Source organism: Oryza sativa, chromosome 9 (assembly GCF_034140825.1).
Source record: "Oryza sativa Japonica Group chromosome 9, ASM3414082v1".
Classification (NCBI taxonomy): domain Eukaryota; kingdom Viridiplantae; phylum Streptophyta; class Magnoliopsida; order Poales; family Poaceae; genus Oryza; species Oryza sativa.
Genome location: NC_089043.1, coordinates 15258807 through 15286637, shown reverse-complemented (window position 1 = coordinate 15286637; position 27831 = coordinate 15258807). Strand labels below are relative to the sequence as shown.

The 27831-nt window shown below is 42.9% G+C and overlaps 1 protein-coding gene and 2 pseudogenes across 1 annotated transcript; 1 reads left to right on the top strand and 2 right to left on the bottom strand.

The window, feature by feature from the left end:
- Positions 1-89: 89 nt before the first annotated feature.
- Positions 90-11122, bottom strand: LOC4346814 (probable LRR receptor-like serine/threonine-protein kinase At1g51860; annotated as a pseudogene).
- A 6176-nt stretch (positions 11123-17298) lies between these two features.
- On the top strand, positions 17299-19745 carry LOC9269619 (nicotinamide/nicotinic acid mononucleotide adenylyltransferase-like; annotated as a pseudogene).
- A 1300-nt stretch (positions 19746-21045) lies between these two features.
- LOC4346812 (probable histone acetyltransferase type B catalytic subunit) lies at positions 21046-25607 on the bottom strand. The gene is made up of 10 exons (NM_001422733.1): positions 25481-25607; positions 24653-24694; positions 24220-24329; positions 24072-24140; positions 23153-23191; positions 22997-23070; positions 22836-22902; positions 22342-22420; positions 22108-22268; positions 21046-22014 (listed from the first exon to the last, which is right to left on the bottom strand). Exons 1-10 carry the CDS (start codon positions 25554-25556, stop codon positions 21331-21333), a joined length of 1401 nt encoding a protein of 466 aa, NP_001409662.1. The 5' UTR covers positions 25557-25607; the 3' UTR covers positions 21046-21330.
- Between the last annotated feature and the right edge of the window lie 2224 nt (positions 25608-27831).

Genomic DNA, 27831 nt, shown 5'->3' with positions numbered 1-27831 from the left:
TATACATAGGTATTCTTCATAAGCCAAATAGTTTCTGAAAACCACATGTAGTCATCACCGAGGCAGCAAAGGCATGAACATCTGCACAGCTAGCTTCGTCTTGCTAATGGACCAAAATTCATAGAGGAGGTCGTGCTAGCACTCGCTGTGCCTGTGGCTCCACTGAAGGTACTGTCCGCACGAGTTTCCTCCAATGCAAGGCTCTCCTTCAGTAGTGCAACCACAGCAGCCATCGTTGGCCGTTGAGTGCCAATATCGGTGGTACACAACAATGCAGTGTCAACGACCTTCCACATTGAACTGACCTCATAGGAACCTCTGAGTCGTGTATCAGCAACCAAGCTGATGTTACCAGTAGCGATCTTATTTTTCACTCGATGAACAATGTGGCTAAGTTCTGGAAGTATGGGAGATTCACCTATGGCTATCTCTAATAGAACAACTCCGAAGCTGTAAACATCACTGCTCTCAGTAAGCCTGCCAGTATAGAAGTACCTGTAAAGTGGCTAATGTCAATAGACCTAAATAGGGGCATTAGGTAGTTAAATTGATTAGTGTTTCTATAGCATCATCCTATAAATTTGTTTAATGAAACACCACCTTATCAGTATTGATTTCCCAACTTGGCAAACAAATTTAAGCTTCTAAGATAAATTAAGCTAGATATGATATTGAACGAAAAGTAAGTTTAGAAGTGTAAAGATATGCATATAAAATATACATACTCTGGATCCATATAACCTGCTGTCCCAGCTGGAGTAACTGATATGTGAGTCTGTGTTTCACTAAGATAAGATTTGGAAAGTCCAAAATCCGCTATTTTAGCTTGTAAGTTTTGACTTAAAAGAATGTTGCTGGCCTTCATGAATTATTGGTAGACTGCAACCTTTATGTAGATAATCCAAGCCTGCATATGTCACATCATATACAGGACCAATAGATAGTGAGAAGAATTGTGCATGCACGTACATGTTTGGAGATTATCTAAGAGCATCACTAGCAGAATCTGTATATCATTCCCTATTTAATAATCTGAGGATTTTTGGTTAAAAATTTTGATCCAATAGATTCTCTAATCTCATTCCTAAAATTCTATATTCCCTGCTTCGGGATTGTCGTTCTCTTTTTCTAGGAACGTACTTTGGCTCCCAATCGCGGCACTTCACACGCGAGAAGAGATCGCACACGCGCTCTGATGGGAGGAAGGAGCACAAAACAGATTTTTCCGGTGGAGATTTTATTGTGGCCCACCTTTTTAGTTTTTAGGAAACCAATTTTACCTAATCTCTTGGACAGAGAAAAAATTTTAACACCTTAAATTATGTTTAGGATTCCCATAATCAAAAATTTGGGAATAAAATTTTAGGATGATGTTGGTGATGCTCTAAGTAAACATGTCATGTTCTACATTGTCATAAATATACATTTTTATTGTTATTTCTTAAAACTATAATTTTATATCAAAAGTATTACTTGCATCAATGCCATTGTCATGTAAATGTTGTCAACTCCAACCTTTAGTCAACAAATCTATCAATACCATTGTCATGTAAATGTTGTAACTATTTATTTGTGAACTTGTTGTCAAAGTTTTAAAATACACACAACACATATGACAAGTAAAAAGAGGGTCTCTGCAGTTTTGTTGCAACATACCTTGTGCAGCTTCCACGACAACTCGGACGCGTGTTCTCCAATTTAAGCCTTCACCAACAACATTGTTACCTTGATGTATATGCAAATTGAATGTTAGAATACAACCATGTTACACATGCCAACATGCCAATTTCCAACAAATTGTTCATATCACTGGAGTAGATGGAACTTAAAAATATTCAAGATTTTATAACCAAAGCTTTTCTTTTTTGTTTCTGGTACAGAAATATCGTTAGAAGATATTTCAAGATGTGCAAGCTTTCAAATAGTGTATAGATATTATCTTTTAATCAGATACAGTACTAGCCTTTTACAAAAATAAAGTAACAATAAAAGATAAAAATTCAGTTTGCATTAGGAAACCTCTCAGATGATCACTGAGACTGCCTCGAGCCATATATTCATAAACAAGTGCTAAATGATCCTTCTCCCAACAGTAACCAACCAAGGAAACTAGATTCCTATGATGCACCTTTGTCAAACTTTGAACCTACAAAAGAGCAAAAAAAACATGAAGCAAATCCCATAGTTTATATTTAACGATCTTATTGTGAGTGTGGCCAAGTTTAACGAAATGTTTCCCTTTCTTCCTTTGACAAAGGCATTAACATAGCTTAGCTAAATTCACATGTAAGCCGTGACAAATGGGGATCCAAATATATGTTTTACTTTCAGCTGAATTCAATACCTCAGCGAAAAATTCATCAAGCCCATGAGATGATGAATCTGAACGCATCTTGACCGCAATCTCAGTACCATCTTCTAAACAACCATAGTAAACAGATCCAAAACCTCCTTGTCCAATAAACTGTTCAAAATGATTAGTTAACTTTTCAAGCTCTTTATATGTGAATTGTCGACTCTCAACTTTTTGAAGGACGTCCCCATGATTGTTTATACTTGCTGAAGCACTCTCATGCTCTGGCTCTCTAGTAGGATCATCTATTGAAATAATTGGTTGCAACAAATACATGTTACGTGAAAGAAATATCAAATATAATAAATCATATGAGCATGAAAGGGAAAAAACATATTATAAGTACAAACCTAATAACCAAAATAAAACTAGCAGAAGTCAAACAAAATTAACAAGAGCTGAGCATACGCACTGTTGGGTTTTCTTCTCTGTCTCCAAACCAAATACACAAGAATAAGTATAGCAATTGCCATCACGAGAACCACTATGGAAATAGCTATAGCTGCCCTTTTTGATTTGTTTCTTCACGGAGATGGGTTGATAGTTTTGTTGCATACATCTCCATCAGAATCAAAACTAAAAAAACGCATCATTGGACAGATCAGTTCAGTGTTTAGTTAAATGCAAAAAAACAGTCTTTAGACATGATGGGTCACCAGCCCAAATTTCACAGGCAAAGAATATTCTGAAAGTTTGGATACATATAATAGAGAAAGTGTCACTAAGATCCAAACCTGAAAACAATGGACAACCCTGTATTATTATTACGGAGGGAGGATGGAATTGGTCCGTGAAGTTCGTTACATGACAAGTTCCTGTTGGTACATGTATAATCCATATCAATAATGTGCCTTGCTTCATTTTCTAGGACAGTAAAATAGTTTTTAGACAACCATGCCTTTTGATAAGTAAAACTTGCAAACTTGGTAGAGAACCAGATAATTAAATTGATGTAAGACAAAACCCTAGCATCGAAGTTACCGTGTTATGTATGTAGTTATTTTAAACTCCCTTTGGTGATAAATATTTGATGTTTAGGGAAAATTTTCATATTTTTCCTTAAACTTTTACCATAAATAACTTCTCAAATGAGTTTTAAAAATGCTATGTGTAGGTTTGACTTGAAAAGTACTATCATACTATTATAAAATTAATAGTTTTTTAAACTTATTCAAATACAAAGTTGATTATTGAAGTTTTAAAAAAATTGAGTCTAAATCTTGTTCTGTATGTTAAATATTTAATTATGATGAGAGTACTCTTCAAGAAATAAAATGTAAGAAAAGCTGGCTTGTACTCCACAGGTCATTAGAAAGGTTGTAAGACCCAACCATATATCCATACATATAGTGCAGATTTTGGTCAAAAACATGTGCCATATATAGGTCTAGACTTTAGAAAACGAGAGACTAAAGAGAATCGATCAAATATATATGCCTCCGTTTAAAACGAAAATCATTCACTATATACATAAATACATACAAATACTCAAGTGACGTGAGCAATGTAAAGTTATTAGATATCGCCCCGTGCAAGTTGCTGTAGGAGAGATCCCTGCATGTAAATTTTCAAGTGATCCAAAATTAGGCCTTCTAGGGCAATAATAGAAAATGCAATGATTTTCGAATAATACTCACAAAGATATTATCCTCGCAGTATTGTTGCCACTCACATTGCTGCATTTCACACCGTTCCAGGCAAATTCTGTTGGAAAACACGGATCACCCATCCAGTTCTTCTTTATACCGTACTCGATTTTAATTGCCATGATGGTATCAACTAGCATGGGAAAAAGAGTAGAAGTTTTAAGATTTCACCAAATCACAGATCGGAAAGAGAAAAAAATAGCACACAAAACCTACTTGACAATATTACACGTATTAGAACGGCACTGGTTCAAGAAAGAGTCCTCAGTTCGATTCAGATATCAGTGAACTAACCTCACTCTCGCCATTGACTTCGTTCAACCAAGAGGAAGTTGATGATTATTTTAGAGTAAAATATACAAGTCTAGTCTTTAAACTTGGACCAAGGTGTCACTTAGATCCGTAGACTTATAAATCACACATCTAGATCCATAATATTGGTTTAATCTATCACATACTTGGTCCGAATCGCCTTTCACATGTCTCGGGTGCCAACGTGGTTGTCCATGGTAGCAAACATTTCGCATTTGGCCCCCTCCGAAGCCCCATCGTGGCAACAAATTTGCATTACTGTATCCCCTCTAATCCTAATTTATCTCCCAACTTGACTCATCTCTAGTAGTTTATCTCTCCTTGTCTTTGGCATCAGGGATAGAAAGTGGTGGTGGCATGAAATGCAAGGAGGGCAGGGCTGCACGAAGACTACAGGGGAGGTGAGGGAGGCGGATAAGTATAGCGTGTTTTCATTTTTGACTTGAAGTAGCATCTTTCCATTGTCAACATTGTGGCTTCTCCAAGAAGCTCGTTGTCACTGCAGGAGAAGGCTGATAACACCGCTAATACGGGGACCATCTATATCTGCTCTGGGCTAAGCCCTTCGTTCTGTCGGCCCTGGCAATTGTATTGGCTTCATCGGCGTCGTTTGAGGCTACATCAGTACATTCGACCTCTTGAATTGCTCTGGTTTGGCTGATATATTTGTCTACCTATTTATCATATGTCTCTGTTAATCTAGTCTTAGCATATCAATTTAGCTCTATCGGCTGCTTCTCGTTTTAGGGTTTCTGCCGGTATCGACTAAATTGTGTTACTAGATTAGATTAGCTTAGACATCTACCACCCTGAAAACTTAGTCAACGGCTTGATTGCCTAGATATTATGTTTCATTTCATACTTAGTGCTGTATCAGTTAAGTTTGATCTACTAAGTCGTGCTTAGAACCATAATCTCTAGCCTACTTCTTGATTGCCAATAAGGGTTTCATCGGGGTTTTAGCCGATGAGTTATTTGGACGTTGCATCGGCTTACAAGGATTGCATACATATTGGATTTAGCCGATCGCAACAAAGATTTTATTGTTTATCTAATCTTGTGGATTTTATGACATCGGACCTCCGGCCGATGTATGTTTTAACCTTTGGATTAATACTTGTTCTATCATATCATTGTTAGCCGATTGGTTTCTATTGGATTATATTGTTACTTGCTTTTATATTGTTATTTGCATCAAGCGTCAGAATCTACATTAGAATTATAACCGATAGCTCAAGACCCTATCGCTATTGGCTGGTATCGGCATCGACTGGAATTAATCTATCGGCTTGTCAGCCGATCGGCTCATTGATCTACTATTTGTATATCTTGTCAGTTGCAGGGTCAAACTGACTGGCACACCCGCATCTCATCAACCTTTGGTCCTGCACTGGAGCTAAGCAGATCTCCTAAGCCAGTGTATGTTTTTGCATCAACGTCATCAGACAATATGAACTTGTAAAACGCTCATTTTGGTGTATGAACTTATATCTAAGGGGCAATTCCTTACATACCCCTAAAAGTTTGCTCCATCCCTTGCATGCCCTTGAATTTTGTCACATCCCTTGTATACCCCTGAGATTTCGTCTTGATCCCGTTTATACCCATACCGTTAGTTCACCGTTATCTTTTTTCCAAAATGGCCATGTTGCCCTTTTTATAGTCATGTGATCACTTCAAAAGGCTAAATAAAGCTTAATGTGAACTTTTTAAATTTTGTATAGATAGTTGAGCCTAAATTTCAAAACCAATATTTATTTTTTGAAATATTTTTAATAGATTTTCAAGCAAGCTTTAACAAAATTAATGAAACTCATATAGAAGTTTCACCGAACATTTAGAAATTAAAACTATATTTAACTTGAATTTAAATATAAATAAGAATGTTTTATGAAATTTGATCTAAATTTTTAAAATTTTAAATTTAACTTTTCAAACTTTGAGGTCAAATAAACACATTCTTTTTGTTGTTTACTAATAAAATATTTTTCAACTCGAAAATTATGTTGGTGAAAAAGCTAGCGCATAGGTACTCTAAGTAGGGGTAATATAGTCATTTTGAAAATAACTTAATGGTCAACTGATGGTCAACTAACGGTATGGGCTTGGAGGGTATCAAAATGAAAACTCGGGTGCATATAAGAGATACGTCAAAACTCAAGGGCACAGAAGGGATGGAGCGAAATTTCAGGGGCATACAAGGAATTTTCTCTATATCTAATGCATGTGAACCAAGGTCAAAAGGAAATGATGTGGCCAATTTTACCAAGTTAGATGCTAGTCGCGCGACGTGCACACATGAGGTGGGCATGAGACATGCTATATATGTAAACTTGATTCTTTGTTATTTTTTGTTCTACTCCTTGTATCATTTTTTAGTTTTATAATGTCTTTCTTCATGCAATTGTTAGGCCTTATTCTGAATATATTTATGTCTATGTAGCATTCTTCTCACGTACATGCATGAATCGACACTTAAATTAGCAAGATTAGCCTTGCTGCGTTCTTTGGGCCATGGTTCACACGCAGCTGACAAGTTCGTGTACCTAAACGAGCGTTCTACAAGTTCATATGCTAGATTGCACTCACTTGATAAGTTTGTGTACCGCCAACATAATTTAATATTTATTGTATTATGATTGTACTTTTCAAGGCAAATTTTGTATATCGTTTTTAACTAAGCGTTATGATTTTTTTATGATCAAATTTCAAAAGCTTGACTAAATTGTGTCCTAAACAGCAAATAGAGGGAGTAAAAAGTGTACATAAGTCCAAACATTAGAACAAAAACTATGGAGAAGGGAGTTTTTGTTTAAAGAAAAATTAAGAATGGAGCAATAAAAAGTATGAATTACCCCTGAACTATTACAGCATCCGAATTACCTTCGTAAAACTACAAAACTAGACATTTGACACCCCCCCCCCTCCCCAAAATAGAAATGACAACGAGACCCTGTTCCATGTTTCCTGTGGGGATATCTTCTATTCGTGGATAGGGGTGATTGGAATCGGGAAATCGAATGGGACGATAATGTCCCCTCAAAACATATCATTGTTGGGTTTCGATGGGTGGGGATGATCCTCCATTAATTCCTCATCCCTGTTCACCACGAGACCTGCAAAGATCTAAGTTCAATGTTTTTGTGCTCAATCTTGTAGTTTTATGATGTGAATTAGTGGATATATGTTGATATATTGACATAAAGTATGGATATATGTGTGTTCCTCTACATATATAATTTCAGATGTATATGGATTTTTAAACGGGACAAGGACCTTGCATTGATTAATTCGTCGTGCAGGGGTAGGAATGGGAATGAAGTTCCCCCGTTGTATTTGGCGGGGGACGGGATTTTTTTTAGTCTTTGGGATAGGAATGGGGATGTATTCCCCATTTGCATTTCGACCCACAACTTTTCAAACCAAACCAAACCAAACAAACCCCCCCCCCCAACAACATTGTTTCCAGTCAATTCAGCCTAAGATAGCACACGTGACACCAATGTGGCTATGCAATTCGCTCAAAATATTTTAAATAATCCATAGGCCCACTGTCATATCTCTCAACTGCACCCCACCTCAATCTCTCTCTATCTATATATATTTTTCTCTGTGTGCGCGTGCGCGCGTGTGTACGTGTGTGTTTGTGTGCACGCTCGGTGGTGGGACAAAGGAGAGGTGGTTGGTCGATCCCGCCCCACCGAAGCTCGAGCTTGCTCAAGGAGGTCCATAGAGGCCGTGGCAAGAGGTAGAGCTTGAGCTCACTTAGGAGGTCAGCGAAGGCGGTGATCAACGGTGGAGGCAGATCTTGTGCTCCCCTCACGGAGACTAATGGAGGCAACAGCCAGTAACGAAGCTCCTCGGGGAGGACATTGGAGGCGACGGCCAGTGATGAAGGCAGATCTCAAGCTCTCGTCATCTTCTCTCTCTCTCTCTCTCTCTCTCTCTCTCTCTCTCTCTCTCACAGCTTGGCAACTGACGTGGGTGGTGGACACCATAGCTCGTCTAGCCATGTCCTACTTGAGCTCGGTTGAGTCTAAGAGGTTGGTGGACGTATAGCTCTAGACAGCAGTGGACCAAGGCGGACCTCGCCTAGTGGTAGATGGGAGCTCGAGGCTCTCTTGCTATAGATTTACACCCAAGCTGTCTTCTCTAGATCTGCGCCCAGGCTGCCACCTATCGTTATATTTCCTATACCTCCTCATCGACTCAGGCAGGGACAGACCTAGGACTGGCCCAAGGCCGGGGCCAACCCATGGAGAATATGGCCTAGCTTGATTATTATATGGTGGAAAATAGACTATCTCCATGGGCCTTCAGTCCTAGGCCTCGGGCCACGGCCTAGGTGGCCCGAGGCCTAAGTCCGCCCCTGGCCTCGGGGGAGATGAAGATACGGTAGCTGAGGCCTGCCCCAACATCATTGGCCCACCTCGCAATGAGGTAGAGAGACAAAGAGAGTAAAAGGGGCAGCAGCATGCAAGGCTCACCTCACAGCAATAACCAGCATCGCCTACCGTTGTCGAGCCCAAGGAAGAGGGGAAGAAGGGAGAAACGCTGATATGTGGGCCCCACTATTTTAAAAATATTTTTGGTGACTTAGATTGCCATGTAGGACCAAAACCGCTATAGATTGAGTCAGGGTGTAATTCGTCTGATTTGAAAAGTTTGAGTTGTGAAATGTTTATATAGTACGTATTTAAATTGAGGGGGATAAATACTACTGCATATGTTTAGTGGGTAATTTATACTCCTTTTGTAATGAGAAAGGGGATGCTTACAGTCTCTAGGGAATGTCATCGGATTGTCACGGGGGATCACACTGTAAACCTCAAACGCGTTGAGCATCGGCCGAAGAGTGGACTCGGAGGTAGACGTAAGAGTCATTGTGCACACGCCACCGGTGGCCTTGTATGTACTGTGGAGGGTATCGGTGGCTAGGTACGATGGCCTCATCTGGACTGACGCTTTCTTGTTGAAGGAGATGCTGAACTGCCGGATCTGGCTGTTCTGGAAGTCTGCAAAGTGCATGAACACTTCAAGCTGACCCATTGGTGCTTTGTATTCCCCTGTAATGGCGAGCGACGTCTCATTGCTGACCGCCTCAGCGGCAGTCTGCATAACAGGCAAGGGCACAGCGTAGTCCAAACTCGTATCCTTGATGGTCGACGCAGTGGAAAGGTTCTTCCATGTCCGATCAAGCTGCATCCGCAACCAGCGTCGGTCATATGGGTCATCAGGGTACCTATATATGGTTATCCCAAAGTGTTAAGAAAAAGTAAATTTTGTCAAACTAGATATAATTTGATAGACCATTATACTACCTCCGTTCTAAAATATAAGAACCTAGACCAGATTGAACATGTCATAGAACTACGAATCTGGACATGGAGCCTATCCAAATTTGTATAACTATGAAATATCTCATCCAATCCTAGTATTTTTATATTTTGGAATGAGTGGAGTAGTAAAAAACCTACAGTATTCACTAGATTTTATAGGCCTGAAAATTTAAAATACAGTCACCAAAAGTTGCACGTTGCTAAGTTCATTTTAACTGCAATATTTCATTGTTATCTACTCCTACATATAGCTTTGTAAATTATTATGATTGTAAGTTTGTTTCAAGTATGGAAATTTTTATAGATTCATAATCTAAAAGAAGAGACTAATATGGATTGATGAGAACCATTGAATTGTCATCCAAGGGATAACAGAAGTGATCCACTAATAACAGATGCTCCTTAAAATAAACGTATAAATTTAGATTGTATTTATCATGAAACTAAAGGTTTTGAATTAAATTCATCATAAAAGTAAATGTCTATGAAAATGGATTTAGGTTCTATGCTCAAACGAAAAGGAAAATGTTATAAATACTATTTTTTTCTTACTAACATTTACATGACATGCTATGAATGTATCTAGGTATTTTATAACTTCTATCTACCTAAATCATACGGTTGAGATGATTGTTAGTAAAAAATTTAGCTAGTAAGAAAAATTTAGTACGTATACGTGTAGCAGTCTCGAAAAGGAAAACCAACCACATTAAAACCCAAACTGGCCGGCCGGAAAAGATGGCGTCCATTCACAAAGACTAACATGTAGGATAGATCTTTCTTTTTTACATACATACCGTAAAATACGTGATTTTGATGGGCCCATGTTAGTTCGTTGAACCAAGCGCATGGACTGGCTCTGGATGGCATTGAGAGCCGGGTAGAGCTCGCCGCCGAGCGGCCTCAGCTCCACCGCGGACACGAACGGCGTGCCGCGGCCGGTGTTCACCAGGCACACCGGCACCCAGCTCGCCCACGCCACGAACATCGCCTCGCGGAACCAGTAGCTGGAGTTGCTCACGGTGTCCCGGCCAGTAGGTCGCCCCGAGGTGCAGGTCGAACTGCGACGTCGACGACAACAAGCTGTCGTCCTTGCCGTCGTAGTTGCCGTACTAGGACGCCACACGGACGAGGTACTTGGCCCCGGCGACGGTGGGCAGCGAGTAGCAGTTCCGTACGCCGGAGGGGAAGCTCCGGACCGTCAGGTAGCGGCGCTCCCTTTGGCCCTCTTCCCCGGGCAGCAACCGGTGGTTCTCGCCGGTGTCGACGTACGGGCCATCGGAGACGTAGACGATGCCGGTGTCTTCAGCGGTGTAGCCGCTGGTGCCCTCCAGGCCGCAGTCGATGCTTACAAAGCCAGCTGCACACATGAACAATGAATCTGATGAGTTTCTGAACATGTGATTATCCCCTGCAGTCTCAGAGATAGTAGTGGAAAAGAGAGAAAAAACCTTTTTGGCCGACGACGCCATGAAGCGTTGTGGTGGCTAACACCAATACAGCAAAGAGAAACGGCGCCATTGACACCAGCGCCGAGCCCCGTTGCAATGGCTTAATTAGCTAGTTAAGTAGACTATAAATTCCATATACATATACTGCTTGCTTCATGGGCAAAGGTATGTCTACGTGCATTTATATATGGATGCTTACGTACACTTCCTAATATATTAATATGGTGATGATAATTAAGTCCAATTAATTAATCTACCTCTGGATTCTTTACAGTATACAACTTTCACCCATTCAATCTGGCTCAATTTCAACACTGGCACCTACTAAGTACTTCCTCTGTTTCATATTATAAGACTTTCTAGCATTGTCCACATTCATATATGTCTAGATTCATTAACATATATATGAATGCGGGCAATGCTAGAAAGTTTTATAATATGAAACGGAGGTAGTAACTAATTAGGAATTGGTGGAACAAAAGGAAGTGAGGGACTTCATATAGTCCTATGTCCCCACATGGATTGGCGTCAAAACCCTAGCTGCTGACAACCCCTCCCTTCCTCCTCCTCTGCTCCATGCTGCTAGAGTGAGCGGCTGGAAGCTGGACATCAGTAGCGGTGCGAACACCCATTTCTTCCATTTCCTTGCGAGGTGCACCTAGATCTGATACGAGAGATAGGGACCGCGCATGAGTGATGGTGGCGACTGAACCGGTACGTGCCACGATGAGGTGTGGTGTGGTAGTATGGAGCAACGATGAGGCATGTGGTGATGTGGAGGTGCGGTGAGGCGTGAGCAACGAGGTGCGGCCCAGTGAGGGCCAACGTGGTATGGCATGGTAGGATCTTTTGAATGAATCTTTTGAACACCTAGAGCTAATAGACATATTAGTTTCTTGGCTTGATATATGCTGGTCGGCAACAAGTTTGGCTTAAGAAGCATATCTCTCAACAAATCCATCAAATCGTTGAAGCTAATTAATGTCAGACTATCCATGTATGGCATTCAATCTGAGAAGTTCAAGCACAGAGCGCAACACGCCAACACCGTAGAGTCACTGTCACATCCTTTTGATTCGTCGTAAAGAAGGTCCTTCATTGCTTTTTCTAACGCTTCTCAATTGTCCAAGCCTCGTTTTGTACCAGTTAGGACCTCTGGTTCAACGTGCCGCAACATATCCTCCATATCAAAATCAATATTTGCATCATCTATACCATAACAACCAAATTCCAGGATCGTTCCCTGGGACATATCTTCGATTATAAAATTTTCTCCCGATCAAAGCAAAAAAAAATCAACCTCTTCATTACGAACGGCGACTTCCCCATGACAAGTCCATACCTTGTAGTCATCCTTAAATTCACGCTCTACAATGTGGCCAAAAATATCCTTCGGGTCTTGTAGCATCTTTTCGTTTTTCCAATCAAAGCATGGACAAAAATGGTCCTCCTGTTCTCCCTCAAAGCATGTGTCTTTGCCTGATCAACAAATTTGGATGTTTCCTTCAAGCACGCCGGATGAGTTCTTTTTGTGTCATACATCCATGCCCGATCCATCTCTAAAAAACATCTTCCATGAGTCGAATTGTACTATATTTAATCATATGAAAAAAGGATACAACTTAAACGGACATTATATTACTCTTCATGCTCTAGTGATTCCAATAACATTAATTTAAAAAAATAAAAAATTACCTATAATTATTTCATTTGCAAAACTAGTATATTCGTCGCATTCCACTAAAAAATTGAAATAAATTGAGGAAACTAAACAAAGAGTATATTCGTCGCATACCACTAAAAAATTTTGAAATAAATGAAGAAACCTAACCAAAGAGTAAATTAAAGTACTATGCGCTACTCCCTCCGTCCCAAAAAAAAAAGTAACCTTACAATGAATATAGAAGGAGGGTTGTCCAGATTCGTTGCGACCCCTCCTAGGTTTCCTTTTTTTTTTGGACGGAGAGAGTAGTAAATACTATTCAAATTTATACGTGCAAACAATATATTTAATCAAGAAAAAAATGTCCATTTCCAAAAATGTAAAAATTCTTCGCTTTTATCCCATGAAATTTGAAATAAATAAAGGCAAACCTAACAAAGAATCCATTAAAAAGATATGGACTACTAAATACTTTTAAAAACATGCCATGCAAACAATATATGTTAGCTAAAAAACACTAAAAGTGTTTACTCTGCTCCATTTAAAACATGCAATTTTTATTGCATTGCACCGATAAAAATTGAAATAAACGGAAGCAAATGAAAAGTTTATAGAAGTTAAAGTCCATGGTTTTGAGAAGTTCATGTTTATTTTTTAAAAAAGAAAAGCTTTCTAAAAGTTTATTCAAGTTTGTAAAATAGACTTCAGTTTTCCCTAGAATTCTCTATATACATATATGTCGCTTTTCTTTATTATTTTATAAAGAACGAGATGTCGCTTGATATCTGAAACGAAAGGGACGACCCGATAACCACTCTACTAAAATTTATGTCGATCAGTTGCATTGGCTGACTTTCTATTTCCACAGAAATCTCATAAAACTAGCCACCATCATAATTTGCACACAGTTTGTCATACATTGGGCCCCTATAGACATAATCTAGTAGAACAATGAAAGCATATGAAATCATATCCAATATTTTCTTCCGAGTTAAACTTAGCTAGAGTTGAGACATATCATTTCTTTTACAGGTCAATGTCTAATGGACCTATGTAATCCATAACCAAGGTTCTCTAAAACGTGGTAAACTAATTAAAGAAGCTTATACCGTACATATGAACTAATTAAGTTCATATGGTCAACCCAACTGTCAGAGCTTATACCGTACATGGCCTTGAAAGAGACGTGACCAAGCAATCCAACAAGAGCAAGATTTAGACGCCCAAGACACACTAGGAGTATTAGGGGTTTTTAAGAAGGGAAAATGAAAAAAAAAAAAGGCCTACTCATCCAAAAGAAGCCCAAAATAAAAAGGCTTACTATCCGTCCCACTATTCCTATCCCCACTTTTCAGGCCCATTGGCCCAATAAAAGGAGCCGCGGCAGGAGACGCCGAGACGGGACGGGAACGTGAGACCGACGCGCCGGCGCCGTCGCCGGTCGCCCTGCCCCGCCGCCCGTCTCCCCATCGCGCCGTCGCGGTCTCGCGTCGTGTCGCTGCCGCAGCCCGCCGTCCCCGGGTCCCCGGTCAGGTCCTCCTCGCACGCGCCACCCCGGCGCCGGCAGCGCGGCAGCACAGCAGCAGCAGGCAGGCAGCCAGGCTTCCACCGGCCACGCGCCAGCGACGCCGCCCGGCCGTCTTGAGTCCGACGAAGGTAAGTCTTCCCTAGTTCCCTTCATCCCCTGCCCTGCGCCCCTGCTGCACGTACTCCGTAGATGTCATGTCTTAGATGGTTAAGCAGTAGGAACATTTTGGATTAGGAATATAGGATACATCATAGTTTTTTTTTTAACGATTCGCACGAGACGTGCGAAGTTCTATCGATAGAATAGGAAAAAATTACAAGATTACAACCCTGTAGGGTCGTAACTAGGAAAAAGAAAAAAATATACCACCACCCACACGGCGATATCGCCAACACACTAGCCTAGGAGAAGGCTAACACCGGACCGGCCGCCGCTAAGCGTGACCGACCACCACTAGACAAACAAAGGGACACAGACGAGATCGCCCCCTAGGGATACCAAAACGACGTCTTCAAGAAGAGAAACAACGAAAAAACCGCCGCCGTCATCCGTCAGAACTCAAAAGAGCCAAGACTGGGCTTTCGCCCGACAACCACCCTTGAGGGGTGAGACAGCACAACAACGCCCTCAGGAGGGGGAATAACCATCGTTGTCGGTCCGACCAAGGCCGAACTGGATTTTCACCCGTCGCTCACCACCTGCGAATCCACGGCTGACGCACCGATGCTCCAACACCACACAAGCTTTGCCGACATGTGGGACCCCAGCACCGGCGTCCCCCGCCGGCCAGCCTTCACGCGCCGAAGACCGCGCCACACCCACCAGCAACTCCTCCTCACACCTAGGTCGCCTCCTCCACCGCCGGCCGCGCCACTCTGCGCCGGCCTCCTCTACCGGACGCGTCTCTCGCGCCAATCCAGCCTCCCTCCATCGGTCGCGCCTCCCACGCCAAGCCGGCCTCCATCTCTGCCACCCACGCCTCTCGCGCCGAGCCGGCCTCCGCTGCCAACGGCTGCGCTTCTCTGCACCAAGCCGGTCTCCGACCCCTCCACCAAATGATGCCGCGTCGGCCAAATGTAGTCGTCTCCCATGCCCTCGGCTAGCTGTCCAAGGCCGCCATGCCTCCGGTGACCGCAGGCACGGTCACCACCACCGCAGTCGCTGCTGCCGAACGCCTAGCCACCTCGCCGTCGCCATCCTCACCTCGCACCCGACTCCTTCCCCGCCTCCACTTGTTGTGTCGCCAACGACCCGCATCCGTCAACGTTGCCACCGCCTTCACGGCCACAGCCGCTGTCGCCGCTGCCACCGACGCCAGCCTCCGGCTCCGCAAACCACTGCACCGTCCACATCCGCCGATGTCGCCGTCGCCTCCACAGTCACGGCCGCTGCAAGCCGGCCGCCGTTACCACTGCCGCTGTCACCGGTCGCCGACGCCAGCCACTGCCATCGCACACCGCCGCCACCGCCCCGACATAGCCGCCATGCCCTCCGCCGCCGTCGCCAGCCAACGCCGCCACCAGCCGCCGTGACCGCCACCAGCCACCGGCCGCCAAGCACTAGGAGCTCCCGCTCCAGATCCGCCCACGGGGGCCTGGATCCGCCTCTGGCGCACCTGGATCCGCCCACGGGGGGAGGGGGCGGAACCGCCTCCAGCGCGCCTAGATCCGGTCCGCCGTCGCCAGCCTCGCCGCCATCTCCATCCCCGCCGCCGACGGCCCATCTCCGGCGCCGTCGTCACCCCCGCCGCCAGCCGCCACCCCGCCAGATCTGGCCGGAGCGGCGCGGATCTAGCGGGCACCGCCGCCGCCGCCTCAGTCGCTCGAGTCCCGCCGGTGCCCCACCGTGCTCCTCGAGAGAGGAAAAGGAGGCCCCGCCGCCGCCGTCCTTGCCGCCGCGCGGCTTTGCCGGCGGCTGTTCGGGCAGTGGCGAGGCGGAAGGGAGGAGGCGAAAGCGGGCTGGCGGCGCGTGGTGTCGCCGCCCGTGTCGCCTGGGGCGAGCGACGCGGGCGGAAGTAGCCTGTTTGACAGTGGATACTTCATAGTTGAATCCATCAATTCAGGATGGTTCATTTGATTTAGGATTTAGGATTAAGTTCATTTGAATCCAGGAATGTTTCATGGTTGAATATAGTATATTGTTGTTTTTGTAGGTTTGAAAGATGAAGAGAAAAAATGCTCCCACGGTTAATTTAAAGGCTTTTTTAGAAATTTGATACTCTAATATGCTTAACGCATTTAATATATGGTCAATTCTGTCAATCTATGACTTTATGAAATCGTGTTTATACTGTTATATATTATACAACTATTATTAGACTTTGGGTTGAAAAAAAATATCTCTTCAAATTTTGAATACCCAGGTTGAAAATCCTGGGCCCGCTGTGTTCGTTGGTAGTTGTGATTCGTGGCGGTCTCGGGTTGATGCTATTGAGCGGCTGGGGGTTTGTGCTTGGATTCTGGGACAATTTTCGTTGTGTGGAGGTGCTGATTTGCTTGGTTTGAAGAGAAATAATAATATTAATTGAATGCAGATTAGGTGTAGATATATGCTAAATTTGACATGTCTGCTGCCTATAAATCACCTGCTTCCTTTTGCAATCTTAGGCAGAGTACTTATCTAGCTCCTCCTAACTTTCCCACCTTTTCTTCATCTTAATTATATCTACCTACTCTTCATAAGGAAATAGAGATATTTCCCACTCAGTAAATGTGGATTATCTCGCCCTGTGCATTTTTTGTCAAAGAAGACCATCGTGGTTCATGTCTGATTTTGGTTTTCATTTTATTTGAAATGCTATGTAGTACCTGTTCTAGCATTTTCGCCTTCTCCTTCGCCTTCCGCCGCCGCTGAGGGATATGAGGAAGGAGGCAGAGGTTAGGTTTTAGTAAGGAGGTCAAGCCCAATTAACATATAGGCCTTTTGGTCCACTAAGTAGATGCGGCCCATTAAATAGGCCGGGCCCACCTGGGCTATTCCTAACTAGGTCCAACCCCATGCAGCGACAAGCTCTTTCCTCTTCCGCCCTATCGCCGGCGGCGCAGTTCCGGCAAAGCTCGGCCGCGTGCTCCGGCGACCCAAGGAGGCCACGGAATACTGAGAGGATCAGAGGAGGTGAGGACCCTGGACCGTCGGAGGGCGGAAGTGGAGAATCTTAGGAGGATAATCCTCGCAGATACTGAGGGGCAGCCATGGAGGAGGAGGTGGAATTGCCTCTCCCCACGGAGAAGCTCGCCGTGGATCCGGGCAGGTAGCGAGATCCGATCCTGGCTTGTTGTTGATTGCTTGATGGGCGGTCTCGTGCTGCCATGTATCTATATTGATTTCTATCTCGATGATGTGGTAGGGAGGGAGGAGAGCAAGGTGTGGCTGTGCTCGTGGCCACCGGGAGCTTCAATCCTCCCACCTACATGCATCTCCGAATGTTCGGCAAGCCTCTCTTTGTTTTTTGTTTTTTATGCCTACAAGCTTGTGTTGCCCATGAACAGCTTGATAATTACAGTAAAAAAGTTTTTTTTTTTTGTCTGATGTGTTCCGTTTAGAACTGGCAAAGGATGAGTTGCAGCAGCGAGGGTATTGTGTATTGGGTGGTTACATGTCTCCAGTGAACGACGCTTACAAGAAGGAGGTGATATATGGGATTGGGAAATTTTATGAAATGGGAAAGTATATCACCACTGTTCTCTTGACTGAGTTTAAAATTTGGAACGGATTAGGGTCTCTTATCTGCAGCCCACCGAATTCGCTTGTGCGAACTAGCATGTGAAAGCTCATCTTTTGTGATGGGTGATCGATGGGAGGTAACTTTGTTTCATTCAGCTTATATGTCCTGGTGGACTCTGTAGCATTTCTTGTACAAAATGTTTTGTCCCCTTTGTGCAGGCAATGCAGAAAGGTTACCAACGCACCTTGACTGTTCTTTCAAGAATTCGGAACGCTTTGTGCAAGGATGGTTTAGCTGATGGAGGTATCTAGCAACCAATTTCGTTCAAAGATAGCAAGTCCTTTTTCAACATATTGTTGGATAATGTGAACCAGTGCATCCTAATATAATCAATAATGACACAGGTAGTCTCAAGGTAATGCTTTTATGCGGTTCTGACCTGCTCGAATCATTCAGCATCCCAGGAGTGTGGATTCCTGATCAGGTATATATAAATATTGAACTCTGGGGTCAATATACAAAACTCATGTGCCCATTTTGCAAAGTCTTGATGTTATGTCTAGTTTATGTATGATTTGTCTACACAGAAGAGCTTGCTTTGATGACACCCCTTTCTGTTTCTAGATCAGGACCATATGCAAGGACTTTGGTGTTATTTGCATACGTAGAGAAGGAAAAGATGTTGAGAAAATATATAATATCCAGCAGCGAGACACTGAGCGAATGCAGGGTAATAATGACTAGCTTATGGAGTTTACTACTACAGTGGATTAGTCTTCTTTTCTGATGTCATTTGCATCATCCCTTTTATGGAATCATTTTCAGGACAATATCATTTCAGTTGATGAGATTGTTCCAAACCAAATAAGTTCGTCTAGAGTAAGGTATTGTTCTTTCCTACATTTGTTTGAAGTTTATCATGGTCCATTATTGTATTCCCAACATCCTCTATTGGATACTGGCATGCGAGTCCAGCATTTATGCACAAATCGAATTATACAGAGAATGCATAAAAAGATGCCTATCAATAAAGTATCTAATCTGTGATGAAGTCATCCAATATATTGGAGAACACAAACTCTACAAGGAAGCTGGTGGCAGTGATACAAGATAATGACATGGATTGAAGTTTCTGGCTCATCTGCAAAGGATGTTGTTAAACAGTTGAAGGTAAAGATATAGATACATATTTTCTATCTATTCATTCTCCCTGTTTACCTATAGTCGAGCTCACAACGTTGCATGTGTGGTGATGCCTTATGTATGATACCACACCTGCACATGTTTTGATTTATGCTAGCCCATTGTGCAGCTCTGGACTCTGTATACATGAAACTCCAAATATTGTTGTGCCATGCAACATTAGAGTCATTGAGGCACATGAATTGTTCAAGTGGTGTTCAATGTTTTCCATGAGGCCTTATCCAAAGTTTCTTAACCATTATTACCTTATCTGAAACTTTCGGAGCCTTTTAGTGGATATTTAGAAACTCCGACCTTGTGCTAGGGATTCTACATATAGTGGGATATGTTACAAAGGCCATTATTTGGCCATTATTTGATCTCATCAAAAGCAGCCATCAAGTGGATTTGAATCTTGTAACAGCCATGTTTAAAGAGGATTTGAATATTGTAACATCCATGTTTAAAGGCATAAATCATCCTTATGGATATATTGATGTAATTGATCACTAAATGCCTAGAATCCTACGCTTGTAATACACTAAATCTCCCTATATAATGGGACATTGAGATCAATGGAAAAAGAGAGGAATTCACTGTTCACACATTTTTTTCTCTAACAGGATATTTAGTGTTGAGGTGATCTAATAGTCTACATTGGTTTACATACAGAAATGTTACTGGCCATTTATAAACTCCATTTCTTTGTCAATATAACAGGACAACATTTTTTTCTCGAACGCGCAAAAGGATTGCACGTTAATATATTAGAAGAATAGAATATTTGTTACACGACGCAATCAGTCAGATGCAATCATGCCAAGAAAGAGGGAAAACAAAAGATCAAATTAAAAAAAAAAAGACGAACGACTACTGTGACGGCTAAACACAACTCCAAATAGCGGGAAGGGGGCAGAGCCACTACCATCCCAGGAGAACCCCAAAATTAGCAATGCCAGCTAAAGACCATAGATGACCCTCAGAGAGGATGGACTGAAGGACCTCCGAGACCGAGGACAACGCAGAGTCGAAAACTCTAGAGTTCCGCTCCTTCCACAGTTGCCTAGAGACCAAGAGGACCATAGAATTGAAACCGGCACGGAGATGCCTAGGCAAGCAAGCCCTAGAAGAAGGCCACCAATCCTGAAGGCAGCTACCACGAGGAGAGAGGGCAGTCCAACCAAGAGGCGACAGCACACGGAGCCAAACTTGCCGAGTGAACACGCAATCGAGGAGGATGTGGTTCGCCGTCTCAAGCTCTTGGGTGCAGAAGGGGCAGGCCGAGTGATTATCCAAGCCGCTTGTAGTCCTGTTCTCTAACAGGACAACAAATGGTGATGCCTGGCCATTGTGAGTCAAACTTGCAGAAGGAATTGAACAGACACATCTCCACTGCCGCTGCATTTGGTGGAGTGTGCATTGGTGCATTGACTGTTCTAGCTGATTTCATGGGTGCGATTGGTTCAGGAACTGGCATTCTGCTTGCTGTTACCATCATCTACCAGCTGTACTTCGAGACATTCGAGAGAGGGCAACTAAGCTTGGTTTCTTTGGTTTTTTATATTATTGCTGGACTTGAATTTTGGCGGTGGTCTAATATCTTTCATTGTATTTGTATGTGTGAAGAGCACTAGTTTTTTTTTCCCCCGATGTTGGATGTTATGTTCATCTTCCCTTCGTTACATTGTCTTAAGCATTTTAAGCTATGGCAAAGATGTTAGATGTACCCCGCAAAAAAAAAAAGATTAGATGTACGCCCTTGTTCAACTCAGGAAGCGTGTAAGCATATGCGTTGCTTGTTAAAAGTAGGACATTAATCGTGTCGATTGGGGTGATACGCTAATTAAAGCGGTTATGAGCACGTTGTTGCATAACTCCATGTGTTGTCTGGAGCAGTAACCTTTTCAGATAATGAAGATGCATTAACCGTTCAATTGCAGCAGCATACAGGTTAGTACCATTTAACATCACAATAAATAGCACGCAAATCATTTCGAATGATAACTAAGATTACTACGCTGAAGGAAGTTCATCTCGGAAAAGCTCAAGTAGAATACGCAGAACATAATTCTCAGACCTGAAAATTTTCTAGCCTCTAGTTTCTACCCTGAAGTCTTGAGCTACAAAGAGACATCAGGCGAGCTGTGGCTGCAATGCAGCATTCAGTTTTTTCCAAGTTACCACTCGTACCGTCATACGGAGCAAGAAACGCTCAGTTTATCCTTGCCGCGTGAGGTGACGTTCTTGGCTATCTCGACGATCTCTTCCATTTGGCTGTCAACCACCTCATTCAGCTGCTGCTCCTGGGTCTTGAGATCCTCAGGCTGCTGCTCAACAGTTTGGTCATCTGCATCCCCACCGTCCTGTGTCCAGTACACAGCAAAGCATGTCTCCTCGTCGAAATTGCTCGGCATTTGGACGAGCCGCTTCCCGTTGGGGCCAGTGGAAGTGCCAAGTATCTCGCCTTTGATGCGGTCGTAGATGCAGGCCCTGAAGTTGTCCATGCTCTTGCGGTCCTCAGCGTCAAGGTTTAGGTAGATCAGAATCTCCCAGCACCGGAGGAACTGCTTCTTGTTGATCTTCAGCTTCTGTCGGACCGTCTCAGCAAGGTCGGAAGGTGGAACCATTTTCAAGCTGCTGGTCCTTTTCGAAAGGTTGGTATCCTTCAGAGATGAGACCATGGAACAGAGCGCTGGCTTGATTGGATCGAAGGTGAGAAGGCGGAGACAGTCAATGGATGAACGTATGTACTGAAGGTAATCGGAAGGATCTTCTATGGTCACATCGTATATGTTCTCAGACTCAGAAATAGAATTGATCGTCTCAAGAAGACGAAGTCCATGGCCTTCACCTTGATAAGGTGGCAAGACCAGTATCTGATAAAAGGCAAAGAAGATCATGTAAGCAGAGCAATCAAACATTTGAATAATGGAACCCACAGATAGATCAAGTAAAACAAGAAGGCATACCTGGCTGATCCGCAGGCGAGTGCTCTCAGGGTAGTGATAAAAATGATGAACAGCTGCAAACCCTAGCACTAGAAAGTTAGAGCTGGATGACGCCTGTGCTGACTTCTTTACTACCAGGAGCATTTCCCATCCATGCTCAGTTATATCTATAGGCGTCGAACCTAAAACGTAATGCTATTAGAAGAAAGAACTTCCAAATAAATCAGACGATTGTTCTTCAGAACCTTCACTTGCCTTCAACCAAAAGCAGAATAAGTGGCACCAGACGACAATAAAGAAAAGCAGCAGCACCTTGTAGTTCAACTCGAACAATCTGGGAACAGAAATGCAAATCAATCTGAGGATTTGGAACCACAAAGGAATAGGTTGATATCATCAACATAAAAGGATGGCAGCAAGTTAAAAGTGGACTGGAATGGAAGTCACGGATCTAAACCACCAAAATGTCCAAAATTTGAAGTTAAAGCATCCACATTTCCACAGTAACATTACTTAAACTCAACAAGGCTTTACAAGCACTAATTGAATAAGAAATTTGTACCCTAGTCTGATAAATGGTAAAAATAGGTCCCAATTTGGGGTGCTGGATTGAACTCTTTTTCATGCTTCATGCGTTCAAAACAGCACTTAATAGGGAAACATTTTGTGGCAAAATTAATTTAACGTGCTAAAAATCACAACACACAAGCATCACAAATCAATAAAAAGTAACAAGTCAAATGGAATACCTCAACTGCTGAATCTTCATCAATTGAAGCATCATGTTTAATGACATTGCCATCTGTCACCACATTGCTGTAGCGGTAAGGAAAACAGTTTAGCCCTGCAACCCTATTTCCTGAAGCAACAAAGAGATAAAGTTGCTGGGTGTTATTACTATTAGAAGTACCTGAGATATTCACATTCCTTTGAAAATGTCTTCAGAAATTCATCTTTTTCTACCAAGTTTTCCCCAAAAATATTCTGTCAAAGAGAATAACTGAAGCTTAGAAAGTTATGCATGCAATAATTTCATGTAGAAGACATTATAAACAGCATATATTACCTGAAGAACAGGCTTGAGATCTGTGATTCCTTTTCCTCCCTAGAGAAATTAGTTATTTGGTAGTCAGTAGCTTGAGGAAACAAGTAAACATTATATCTACTGTTTCTTATGAATAAAAGTCAACAAAATTTCAAATTCAGGATTACATCATTAGAGAACAAAAATGGCCAATCTTTGGAAAAAAGAAAAACAAAAACAGCCAGTGTATTCAAAGATGAGGAAATGTATCAGCAGCAGATTAGAAATGGATTGCTTGGAGGAAACATCACATATCAATATAACAAAGGAGACCATGGCAAGATAAATAGACACTGACAATAAACAACTGAAGATTTTGCTTTTTTGACCGAAGACAACTGAAGAATTGAAGTCATCTTATGACTAGATTAAACTATGTGCAATGGGAAAAATATAATTTTTGGTGGAATCATGCAAAGAGCAATAATAATCTCAAGAAAATCTAATCATATATCCCACAAGGATGCAACTTGGAATGAGTGTGCTAGATATATGCCTGTAAATTTGAATTGTTCAACTGCCTGTAAATCTATATCCAGCGGTATTGAATCTGAGAAATGATAAAAGCACCATTGTACCAAATATTGTTTTTAGAAAAGATGAAAATAGTTTTTAAAGTCACCATAATAAAAAATGAAAATGCACAAGTTTATGCTTCAAATAAAATCTGTGATTCTGCAAGCAGAAAACACTGCAGGAATTACCAGATAGCATGATTAGCAGTGAAAACCATAAACAGCAATGGTAAAAGCTAGCAAACTCAAGATTTGGGACAGATATCTGCTCTTATGAAAAGGTCACACTAAGTCAACATGTTCCCCAATAATATAATTAAGCAATGATTGTTTGCAAAAATAATAATAAACCAATACGTGTATCTTTTTTATGGACCAGTACTCACATCAGATGTTTCCTCAAATGAGATATCAGCATATGCATGAAATGATATTGCACTGATCCACACATTGATCTGCACCAAAAGAAAATTATGGGGGAAAGTCATAGAGAAATTCACATTGCAAATAACAAAGGACGCTTGTTTCATTAACCTTCAAATTTTTGTAGCCATATATCTTGCCATCTTCACCAAAAAAATGATTTAGGTCAAATGGTTGAAGAGAAGTGCTATTTGCTGAGCCTGCCTCGTCAGGGTTTCTTGCTGTATCAAAAACCAAAGGAAGGTAGGTAACTAGTAAGAATCTGAGTAGCCCAAAATAGTAGTAGGATAACAGATTTATAGAGTTCAATCAGTTCCCGAGAACATAAACTTCTTCTTCTTCTTTTATTTTTGCAATTAATTACATGCAAACAACCATGAAAAACTCATGATTTAAAGTAAAGACAATCTTTTTAGACCATCTAACTTATTTGTAGGCATGCCAATAAACAGGAACTTGGACAGACAAAGGGTAAGAAAATTAGAAAATAATTCTTAGTGCAAGTGAGTTCAGATTCACATGGAAGGATGAGCAAGTTCAATACCAATAAACACTTTCATGCACTCGTTAGCCTCAACGCCAGCATCTGCAACACAAGGAAAGAACAAAAGGTAATATGTAAGTTAAATAATTTATATATCCAAAAGAATTGGTGCTAGACAGAGCAAAAGTATAGAGAAAAAGGCCATAAATAATGCACTTATAAACAAATATACATCTAATTGACTAAATGTGTAGCTTGCAAAGCAATGTTCATAGGATGAATGCAGCTCAAAAAGTGATTGACAATGGTTGTTCGTTTATTAATCCTAAAAGTTTCCAGTCGGAACCATGTTGAGCTTCAAACAGCTTGCAAATTTGTCATCTAACAGGAGATGATAAACTACAAAGTTATCTCCCTGAAAGCAATGATATTTTAATCCCCGTTCAACTATGCAGATAAAAATAATCACAATATCAAGGCCCGACTATGCAATAACAACTAAACCTGCGTTTGCACAAGCAACCAAGTGATATGCTAAATTCAACTGTTCACTGCAGAAAAATCTAAATTAAGAACTCGAGTAACTCGATTCACTCCTTTCAACAAACACAAAAACAAATTCCCAATTATTCCACTCTTCCACTGCACAACAAAGGGGGGGAATTCATCTGAATCCCATCAAACACAGATCCCGGCAGTCGAAACACTTGAATCGAAAGCACCCCCCCAACCTCCGCTCCGCTCCACCAGCAGATCTCCACAAACCCACCCCAGGCCGAGAATCTCACGAAGAGCGCGCCGCACCACGATTGCCACCCCACCCGCGCCCAAAACACGAAGGAAATCCCGCGAATCGGGAGAGAAGACGAAGGGAGCTGGGTGCCGTACCGATGCCGGAGAAGCCGACGCGGCGGCGCTTCTTGGGGTCGGCGGCGGCGTCGGTCCCCTTCTGCTTGAGCGCCATGGCTGGTGCGGAGGGGGAGGAGGAGGAGGTGGTGGTGGTGGAGGCGCGCGGGAAGGGTTAGGGTTTGGGGGTTTTGAGGGGAAGAGGAGGCAGCAGAAGAGGCGGGAGAAGGGGAAGGGGTGGCGGGAAAATGGGGAAATGCCGCGGGGACTAGTGAGTATCAACGTTTTTCCTTTTTTTTCTTTTCGAGATGATATACTCCGTAGCGTACTACTTGTATGTGAAAAATTAGGGGTGTGTTTAGTTCACACCGAACTTTTCCCCAACTCCCAACTTTCCATCACATCACGTCACATCCAAAATTTTTCACACACATAAACTCCTAACTTTTTTTTTCCAAACTACTAACTTTTTCTAAACTTTTCCCCAATTTCAAAAAGCCTACGACTAAAAAAGACATAAAATTTGTGTTTGGGGCCTGGTTGATAATTGTAATTTGGTTCTTAAAATAATAAATGAATTTGTAGATTTGTATCTTATATTTTGAAGCTATGTTATGTTTTGGTGTCAAAAGAGCCAGAGGTTTGTCTAAAAAGAAGCCACCCAATTATGTTTCGGTGTCAGGTAAAGAATGGATAGGTATTATTAGCATGTTTTCACTGCAAACCATCCTCCAACTTATCTTTTTTACTTTACACTACCCATTCGTACCTAATATTGCATGTTAGATGAATTTTCTCCCAGCCACCACTATCGTCGTCCCCTCACCATGCTTCTCTAGCTATTGCTGCAATCCGCAGCTCCTTTGCCTCTTCCCTCCCCGGCCATTCTCCTCCTTTCACCGCCGCTAACCACATCGACATTGGATGCACCCACCAATGAACACTATTAGAAAAATGATTTTTCTCAACATCACGTTTGTTTTTCTAGACGGACTACAAAATCACCCTTTTGCAAAAGAAGATAAAGATACCAAAGATCTAGTCTTGCGGTCTTGCCTACAAAAATCAATTTTCGCAAAAGTGGCGCCTGCAAAAATAACCTCTTATTTTTGCAGGCGGGCCTCTTGAGACATCTGCCGGCAAAAATGTAGGTGGCCAAATAAAATCGGGCCCCTCCACCTACCGGCGACTCAGTCCTCCAACACCCACCACTCATTTGCCTCACCCCACTTCATTTCCTCAGATCCAGTCCTCTCTCCCTCCCTCCCCTCAAGATCTAGCCGGAGGAGGGGTGCCGACCGGCGGCGGTGGCATATGGAGGAGGAAAACCGGCGGTAGCGACCACCGCAGACGGCGCCCCTCCCCTCCCTCCCAAATCCGACCAGAAGAGCCGACGGCGACAGTGGAGGTGACTTTCCTCCCCTTCCCTTACTCCCTCCTAGATCCGGTTGGGGAGTCAGTGACGACAGCCACCACAGATGGCGGGGGCCCTCCCCTTCCTCCCAGATCATGCCGAAATAGAGGAGCTGATAAAGGCGGCGAAGGCGGCGACGCGCGGACCGAGGAGGAGAGCCAGCGGCCGGAGGGGAAGGGTGGCGGCGGGTGGGGATGACAAGGGGATATTTTTTATTCACTGGTATCATTTTCGCAGGCGAGGCTAATGGCCGCCTGTAAAAATCCTCTATTTTCGTAGGCCTTGAAGTGCAGGCCCAGTGGAGCTCCGCTTGGAAATATCTTTTTTACCCGTTTGCAAAAATTGTTTCTAGTAGTGGAAAACATGGACATGTGAAGACAAACCGGCGTAAACCATCGTGGGCTTGCGGCGAAGATCGAGGGATGGGGACACCTAGCTATTGATGCTCCTAGATCCACGATTCTTGCATGCCACTAGATCTACGTGCCACGGTCACCACCGTAGACCGTCGTGAAAGAGGTTGATGGCGGCAACGTCGGGCTAGGGGAAACTTAGGGAGGCTGGATTTGGGCTCCTCCTTGCTGGATCCAACTGTTTCCCCTCCCTCCACATATAGCCACTTCTCTGTTGTCGTTGTCGAGGGGGCAGTCCCTCGGATAGCGGGAGTGGAGACCCCCTCCCCGACAGTGAAGATCCAACCAGGAGTTAGTCGGCGAGTAGTGCGGAGTATCTACAATCGTGGTGAGTTCGTGGGGCCCGACCACCCCGCGAGGAGAAGGAGGCATGAGGTTATACAGGTCCAGGCCACCCGGAGGTGTACTGCCCTACTCCTGTGTTGGTGTTTGTTGTCTTCTCTAGATAGGCTAACTACAAGTGAGACATTTTTAGGATACAAAACGATAGTACTAACCTAAAAGAAGGTCCCCTTCCTTTTATGAGATATTTAACTATTTGCCACTGGACCCATATGTCATTGAGA

What these genes read in the sequence shown, in the direction of transcription:
- LOC4346812 (NM_001422733.1), bottom strand. Translation starts at nt 25,556, where the DNA reads ATGGCGCTCAAGCAGAAGGGGACCGACGCCGCCGCCGACCCCAAGAAG. An exon ending in AAGGAATGTGAATATCTCAG is followed by an intron (nt 22,903 to 22,996) that starts GTACTTCTAATA and finishes TTACCGCTACAG; the next exon opens with CAATGTGGTGACAGATGGCA. An exon ending in ATGAAGATTCAGCAGTTGAG is followed by an intron (nt 22,421 to 22,835) that starts GTATTCCATTTG and finishes TTCTGTTCCCAG; the next exon opens with ATTGTTCGAGTTGAACTACA.